This window comes from Oreochromis aureus, linkage group 7, assembly GCF_013358895.1.
Source record: "Oreochromis aureus strain Israel breed Guangdong linkage group 7, ZZ_aureus, whole genome shotgun sequence".
Taxonomy (NCBI): domain Eukaryota; kingdom Metazoa; phylum Chordata; class Actinopteri; order Cichliformes; family Cichlidae; genus Oreochromis; species Oreochromis aureus.
Genome location: NC_052948.1, coordinates 41,740,488 through 41,748,926, shown reverse-complemented (window position 1 = coordinate 41,748,926; position 8,439 = coordinate 41,740,488). Strand labels below are relative to the sequence as shown.

The 8,439-nt window shown below is 40.5% G+C and overlaps 1 protein-coding gene across 5 annotated transcripts; it reads right to left on the bottom strand.

Annotated features, from left to right (window-relative positions):
- Positions 1–3,448: 3,448 nt before the first annotated feature.
- Positions 3,449–8,378, bottom strand: si:ch211-222n4.2 (uncharacterized protein LOC101885505 homolog). Of its 5 annotated transcripts, none has more exons than XM_031758855.2 (8): positions 7,372–8,375; positions 6,669–6,716; positions 6,453–6,567; positions 5,503–5,701; positions 5,300–5,400; positions 5,142–5,201; positions 4,778–4,936; positions 3,449–3,716 (listed from the first exon to the last, which is right to left on the bottom strand). In XM_031758855.2, exons 1-7 carry the CDS (start codon positions 7,661–7,663, stop codon positions 4,810–4,812), a joined length of 942 nt encoding a protein of 313 aa, XP_031614715.1. In that variant the 5' UTR covers positions 7,664–8,375; the 3' UTR covers positions 3,449–3,716; positions 4,778–4,809. The 5 variants fall into 5 exon arrangements, with proteins under 5 accessions (XP_031614715.1, XP_039470388.1, XP_039470389.1 ...); XM_039614454.1 differs by having other exon boundaries at positions 3,450–3,686; XM_039614455.1 differs by having other exon boundaries at positions 3,450–3,683.
- Positions 8,379–8,439: the final 61 nt, after the last annotated feature.

The window sequence follows — 8,439 nt, the reverse complement described above, 5'->3', positions numbered from 1 at the left end:
CAATATGGAGCATGTCGAGATACAAGTGTATTTTTTACTCCGTGTTCCTGCTTTGACGTAGTAATTTAATTGGATGTTTGCTTTTCAAAACTTAAAAGGGATTCACCGTGTGACTCAAAACTATAATACCACAGTTTAAATCAGGTTAAAGAGTGGTTAAAAACCTCAAATAAATGCTAAACCAATAGAGCAGAGGCTAAGCAGTCAGGTCTTAAGTAGGCAACATTGATGTTAAAAGCTGCTGTAACATACTATATGTGTATGAGAGCGAGGTGTTATTTCTGTTTATATCCCTGCACTGTCATTAGTTGATTCTTAATTGGAAATATGTGTAGGCAGTGTTTCACAGTCATAGCTGGTTCTGTTAAAGCTAGGCTAATTTAACTACTACTTTTACCCTACAACAGTGGAGCATATTTTGCGATCCATTGCAGCTTTGAAGTAGATACTGTGGAGTAGACAGTGCTAATATATGTACTTTTGACAGGTAGTTATGTAGGTGTGTGAAGAGAAGCATCAAAATTGAGCTTTTTTTTCTAGAAATGGAAAACATTATTCTATAAAATGATTGACAGATAGAATAAGCTACAGTTCTGAATAAAAAAAGGTCAGATGTCTGCCGAACAACGTGTTCTTATGTTAGTACTGTGTTTAGTGATTGTCTCGGATGTTTTTGTGTTCTGTGCCTTTAAGTCAGTGGTCAGCTCGTGTGTTTTTAATATACTTTTTTAGCCACATAACCGCAGCCCATAGGTACAGTATATTTGCTCAGTCAACAACTAATTCATACCACCAGTAAAAAATTGTACTTATTTCCCTATTTTCATTTCCTTGTGTTATTTAACTTCCCCTTCATTCATTCTCATAATAAGTATTATCTGGCAAAGAACTGTGAAAAATCGATTTGGAGCTCACCCAAAATGACCCAACCCAAAACAGAATATGCTGCGAGAGAGAGAGAGACTGAGAGAAAGAGAGAGAGCGTATTTAAATGCAAGGGGCAGTGTCTCTGAAGAAGAAGAATGCAATCTAAGCGAAAGAATGCATCTGAGAACACAAGCAGAGTGCGGCAAGCCATTCAGCCAAGCAGAACAAGTTTTACTCAGTGATAAAAGCAGGATCTGTAAAGAAGTAGCTCTGTCCCTGTGGTGACTGAGCTTTCAGTGGCCGTGCCTCATGAGGCTACAGCTGGCACAGAACAGCTCTCATCACTGAAACACTGTCTGAATGTTAATAGATTTGCACCCACCGAGACTTAATGGCTAAAGCCTGCCAACTCCCACATTTCCACAAAGATGCAGTGATGCAACTAATTGGAAAGAGAAACAAAAAACAGACTAATTTACTTAGAATTATGGGTAAAAAGGCTGATATTATATGCATGAACCATACTGGCTTCTAACTAGGGCAACTTTTCATTTAAGAGATTGGCTTTGTGGGATTTTGCAGGGTGAGACATACAGTATCGTTGTCTGACCTGCTGTCTAACCTTGTATGTAGATGCACACTGAAGGTTTCTTCACAAACATCACCATCTAGTGGATGTATGCAAAAGGCAATGCCTGCCATCATCCCATTATCAATAGATTCTGTTGTCTGTCTGTATGGCAGGTTAAGGTTAAGCGATACTACAGGTCCAAACGTAATGAAACGTGAATTTTTGACCACCTAAGCAGCAGTTCTACAGTCCTTCAAGTGCTCTCTTAAGTACCAGCTGCTACAAAAACCCACCATACCAAAATGGATAACTTCAGGCCAGCACACACGCAGAAAAGCCTAGAAAAGCTGGTTCTTCAACCCAAAAGCCCACCTGTAACTGGTTTTGCAATAGCTTAGAAAACTTTTAGCCTCTGTTAAACTCACATCAACACAGTAACCTTGAATGGATGCTCCCTTTAGCTCAGTCTCGATGCCCTGGAGTCTGAAGATTAAATGCACAGATGACACAACCACCCTTGACCTAATCGGTGGTCGATGAGTTGTTGCACAAGGAACTAGTGAACAAAACCTGTGATCTTGTTCTTTGCACAGGCGCAACAAAAGAAAAGTAATTATGGCTGGAGAGGCCCCCTCTCCACCCAGCTCATTTTTCGGCTGCAGAAGACGCAACCTAAGACACTGCAGAGAGCATCGGCACAGTTTTATTTCAGCCAGTCAGATTGTGTGTAAAGGCCGTTAGTCTGCAAATAAATTCCCCTTCCCCCACTTAAGACTTAACACTTAAGACTTCATAAGAAACTTACACATTTTACAAACCATCTTCAACCCCTCACTACCCTTCTGTGCCTTTATCTCTTTCACACAGCGTCTTTCTCCAGCTCTTTTCTTTGTGCACTAAACTTATATTTATTATTTTCATGGTGATGTATCCTGTGAGACAGTGACAGGAATTCCAGTGTAGTGATGCAAACTGCAGTTAATTATAATCTAAATCACGTTTTGAAGAGGATATTCACATGGTGCAGGATAAGACCTGTGTTGGAAAGGTCAGTTTCTCTGAGACTGTAAATTTTGCTTAAAAAAAGCTTTTTATTTTATTTTAACTTCGAATAAATCATAGATACTAAAGCTGTTGAGCAGAGGTGCAACCTTGCTCTCATGTACCAGAACACAAACACACAGATTACCTTGACAAATCCTGCCCAGGGTCACACAGACAGGCATTCAGGAACAAGATCATGTTAAGTTTTTACCATATATGATAAAATACCTGTATTCTCTATCCATGCAGTTTCTGGCAGTGGGCGAACCCCCTCCCAGCCTTCACTTTTGAAATACTTAGCCTCTACTATATTTTATTTTAACATCCTACCACGTTCCTGATTGTTGTCACTGGCATTCAGTTCAAAGTTGAGCATGCTTTGATGTGAAGACTAACGACAGACAAGCAGCAGACTGGTAAATATGGCACGAGATGCTGCTGTTAAAGAGTCAGTGCATTTTTAGACCAGTGTAAGGGTTTATATAGATGAGCGACTCACTGTTACAGCCTCCATGGCATGAGTCACCTTTCACCTCTCAGCCTGGTTTCCCAGAATATGCAGTCAGGTTTCTGTAAAGGTAAACCTGTTTACATGCTACTAAATGGACACAAATAGATAGATATCCATAGATATTCTACATTTCTAGAAATACTTCTAGATTTCTACAGGTACACCAGGTTCACAATAAAGGCTTCAGATAAAGCATTTTCACCCGCTTCATTACTTCCTCATGTTTCAGTTTGTTGTTGCTTTGGTTCAAATGTTTTTAAATGAGCCACTTCCCCATAGCATTTCTAAAACTTTAAGAAGCCACAATTATCTCTTGTTTCTTACAATATCACATTGCATTACCTGTGACAACTTCGTGCTCATAGTCTTACCTTAACTTTCTAAACTTTTTTGTTCTCACTAATTATTTTTTCATTCAGTTAGTGAAGAGTTAATACGAGACCACGGCCTAATCTAGTGCAACTGACAACGTTGCTGTAGCCAGGCCTGTCAAGTGGCCAATTCTGCTTTTGGTTATTTTAACTTCCTCGTTTTCAGTGAAGCGTTCATATGACAAGCAGGTTCAATAAAAAGACACGCCACGGCTTGTTTATTTTATTCTGTTCAACTTTATGCAGTGTTTATACTGTAAATACATGTCCAATATAGATGTTATGGATGAATCAGCAACTAAAGGAGCTGGTGAGGGTTCTTCTAAAGAGAAGGAATAAAGGGAAATGTAGCCTGTGAAGCAGAAAATGACTCATAAACCATGTAAACAGGACCGCGGTTGGGCTTAATTAAACACAAGTAATGCTCCACCTAAACAAATGAATCAAAGCTTTAAATACATTTCTTAATATATCTAATTATCGCACACTTTGGCACACTTTGGCAAATCTGTAGCGATCAAAACCTAAGTGACATTTCACTTCTCTTAAACTGACAAACCCAGTGTTTGCAGTGGTGTACGACCTTAGAAACCAGTGCTAACATAACAATAGTACATTTATATAAGGTAGGATCACCTGTTGCCTATTTTGTGTCATAATATCTGAAATACAACACTCAGCATGCAAATAACTCTCCACACGATTAGCCCACTAAAAGGAACAGTATCCCGAAGAGTCAGGCGCAAAGGGAAAAATATAAAGGAACAGCATTGTTTTGTGCAGAGGACATTTATGCCCTTTCATCCTTATGCTTGAACACAAAGTGTAAATGCTTAAATACTAATGCTGGACCAGTGAAAATCATTACACTGCTCCTTAGCACACTGAATGACAAAAAAAAAGTGGTTTTATGAAAAAAAGTGTGCTTTTATGCTTGCTTTTTTGTGAAGTGAAAACAAGCCACAAATGTCCTGAAACTCAGTGGTTGAAAAAACAAACAGAATACATGAATTATTCCCAGTGAAAAGTTGAAATCAGTCCTTCTGCTGTGTGCAAAACTAAAAGATCCAGGCCTTATAGAGCATTATTTGTGTTTTCTGTCCATATTACACATCATTATGAGCAGTAATTGTCAATAAACGTGATGCGTCTGTATTGTTTGTTTTTTTTCCTGAACAGCAGACATTTTGACATGCCGTGACAGGAAGCACACAGGTGTGTTAATGATGGTTGCATTCCACTTAAGGGAGGTGCTGCCGTATAGCATGCTGCTTCACACTGGCAAGGCTTACTTGGGAGAGGTAGTCATCATTGATTAAGTGTTTTGCGATTCCTGCTGCGACCACTCTATCCTGCTCAACTTTATGACATCATAAAACATCATCATCAGAAATGCTTTATTTCATTACATACCACGGAAATATGCTCTGGTATTTGTGTTCCTGTCACTGAACAGCCCTTCTCAAACGGTCTCTCTGCACAGCACGGGACCTCTTCTGTCTTTCTGCAACGTTGGAGCCGAGGCTCTGTTTGAGGGCGGGGAAGACAACCCCAGACTGAGATGGTCCATACCTGGGAAAGGATATGTGGATTTACTCGGGGTGACTAACAAGCTTGGCTTTTTTTTTTCTTTTTGACTCAGAAACCTCGATCTCTCTTGCAAAAGGCAGCTCTGGGCTATTATGCAACCAAGTTTTGTGAAAAGTAGCACAGCAGGGCTTTGAGGAATCTGTTGTGTGCACTGTGACAGAATACAAAATCAGACAAATTTACATACTGTTTTTCTGGGAATGACTGAAGGCCAAGTTTTGGTAATTTGTTTTCTTCTAAAGACCCGCTGAAACACACAAAGAAAAATAGAAACTGTTATCATAATGTTGCTGCTTTGAAGGCTTATGTATGTTGCTGATGATGAAAATGATAACACCACTTCACCGAGTTCCATCTGAAAGGTAGACCTTAGCCATGATGTAGTTTTCTGGGGTGATTTTCTTGCTTGAAACAATGTCTTTGAGCAGTGCCTTCACATGCATGATCTAGATGACACATGATTGTACTTCAAGTAACTATTTTATAAGCCACAACGTACTGAGCTACTAAAACACCGCATAGGTAAGCGTTGTTCTGCAGGCACTTACCTCCTGAGACTGTAAGCTGTTAGCATTATAAAGCTGTCGGATGATGACCTCACACTCCTGAAGTGTGGGGGCCCGCGGGTGATGGGAGGAACTGCTGTGAATTCGGAGAGGCTGCAGTGAAGTGATGAGGCGCCCATTGGCCTCCGTGCCATGGTCCTGCCTGGCTGAATCCAGAATTTCAGTGCATGCTCCAATGCTACTACAAGTCAATGAGATAATGTCAATGAGGGCAATGTACAACCTGTATAAGGCAGTTTAGGTTGAGAATACCTGGTTGTTACCCCACCACCACCCCCCTGACAGACAGGGGACTAGGTTCAATTCAGTGGTCCAGTTTGCTTCCAGCAGGATAATGCATGATGTCTCAAAGCTCAGATCATTTTAAACTGGTTTCTTGAACCTGACTGTGAATTCCTGTATTCAAATGGCCTCCACAGTCACCAGATCAAAAGCCAGTTGAGCACTATAGGGATGTGGTGGAACACGGATTCACATCACAGATGCTTTTATGTCCATATGGACCAAAAATCTCTGAGAAATGTTTTCAGCACCTTGTTGAATCTATACCACTGAGAATCGAAGCAATTCTGAAGGCAAAAGGGATCCAACCTGGTACTAACAGGTCAAAGAGTTTATAGACGTGTAAGAAGGCACACATTCCAGAAATCAAAGGGCTCAGACTGCAGATTAGACCAACAAATAACTAATTACATACAGGCTTTTGCTTCTTAACATGCTTCACGTTCATATCCTCACATGTTGTCCATGTGATTGCTGTTGTTAGTGTTAATTTAACATGCACCATAATACTTGTGTACCTACACCAGTTCCTAATATGAGACATCTGACATCTTGTTTTTCTGTAAAGTGGGCTAAGATAATTTATGAAATATAACCACACTTTGTAAATACTGAGCTAGATAAGTAGCTGAAAAAGGACCACCACTCACCCTAGACCCTGGTCCTGCAAGGGCCTCGTGTCCTGCAGTGGCTCCTCCACATACAGTACTGTATGGGCTTCACTGCCCTGAGTGGGTGGTCTAAAGTCTCGTCGACTGTGTGCAACTCGTAGAAGAAGAAGGATCAGACATTAAGTTTAGGTAGCACATTGAAATTCACCTAAATGAAAACCTTGTAAGTCATTACATGTGCTTGAGACATGTTACCTTTTCTACTTGAGTTATGAGGCTCCATTATCAGCTTATACTTCAACTCTGCAACATCCACAACAACAGAACTTTAATGTACTGTACACTACAGGCGGGCTTAAACCAGTAAGCAACCCACGTGTCAAAACAGGCCTTGCTGCTGCAAGGATGCAACAACGGATGACCCGGGAGTCTCCTGGTGGGTGGTGACATGTTGTTATATGGAACAGCATGCGGCTCGCTTTGCAAAGTGACACCGGATATCTGTCCACCTCCCACTGAGAAACCATTAGAACCAAACCCTGGAGTTGCTATGCGACCACCATACCTAGCCTGACCTTGTCTTGCAAGCACCTTATAAGGAGAAAGGAGTCACTGACATCACCTCTGTGAATTCTTTGGATAATTATTTGACTTTTGAGCCATGAAATAGGCTGGTTTCTTTATGAATGCCACAACCATGCAAAATTCCCCACAGGGAATAATTCAGTGCTCTATCTGTCTAACCATCCACTATGAAAAAGTCTCAGAAAGGCCAAATCAGAGCATTAATTAAAGGCATGTGAAAACTTACTTTTGTTTACTTCATTCATTCCACAAAGCATTCTGCTTTTACTCTTTTAAAAAGACCTATAGCAGGACTCCTGTTCACTGACTTCTATGCCTTTACAAATAATTAATTTACACATACAAGAGTTATGAATGGATTGCGTTTATTCACCTTTATTCTCCCGTCTGAGGTGCTCTATCTCTGCGTGGAGCTTCTTCAGTGTTTCATTGTGCTGTTCCTGCAGGAACTGGACGTTTCTTTGCAGTGAAGCGACCCGGAGGTCCGTGCTGCCGCTCTGACAGGACGTCTCTGCCGCTGCTCTGCCCGCTGGCTTGATAACAGGTAGCGGGAGCAGCTGTTCGGGGTTAGCCGGTAAACGTCGTAGCGAGCAAGGTTTCTCCAGGCGTCCTACTCTGGTCCAGTGCGGCAAATGGCGCACTGGTGGCAGGTTATGACTTGACATCGCTCTCGGCTTTAGTACTTCAGGCCTTCTTTGACTGAAATAGCTCGCTGTTTCACACTTTCCATTGTTTTCCAGTGAAGACAAGTAAGCTAAAGGTGCTCCGACCTGTAACTATTTCCGCGCTCATTTGGCACGCGCTCGTTCATACACAACGTTGCCGTGACAACCAAGATTCCGTTTTTTTTCTTTTTAGCCCTGACGTCGATCTTTCAGGTCAGCTGCGCATCCTTTCTCTTATCCTATTTCCTTTTCTAATATATTTTAACTAATTTCAACTTGTTTTTGCTCAAACTGAATGTAGAAGTCTTACATAATATTCAAAGACTGTTGTAAAAAATTTTACTTAAAAAAACTTGGTGTTTTGCTATTATGTATCCCCCAATGATTTGTTTTCGGTTTTCTTGTACTTTAAATGGCAGTTTATGTTAATGTCGCTCCTTGCTATAAATAAAATTTGTTTTTTTTTAAATAGAAGCTCCGTCTCATTGGCTACAACGCTTGGCCAACGCCAGATCTTACGTCAAACCGGAAGTTTAAAAACATGTAAAATTCGTTGTTTAGTTGTCTTTACTTAAAAATCTACCTAAAAGTTTAGACTGACATTTTTGTGTTTGGCATGTGTCCTTGCCGATTTTCTTTGCCTTACCATTTTATATTTATATTGTATATTTACACATCTGCCCATCATACATGTGTCAAAACCCACTATATTGTTTGCTATGTTTATTTATAAATATCATTGAGTTGCATTGCCTTAAGGCTGTTTCCTTTACAAA

Coding starts and splice junctions, on each gene's coding strand:
- si:ch211-222n4.2 (XM_031758855.2), bottom strand. CDS start 7,663: ATGTCAAGTCATAACCTGCCACCAGTGCGCCATTTGCCGCACTGGACC. Junction 6,568..6,668: donor TCATAACTCAAGTAGAAAAG/GTAACATGTCTC, acceptor TTCTTCTACGAG/TTGCACACAGTCGACGAGAC. Junction 5,702..6,452: donor TTGCAGGACCAGGGTCTAGG/GTGAGTGGTGGT, acceptor ATTGACTTGTAG/TAGCATTGGAGCATGCACTG.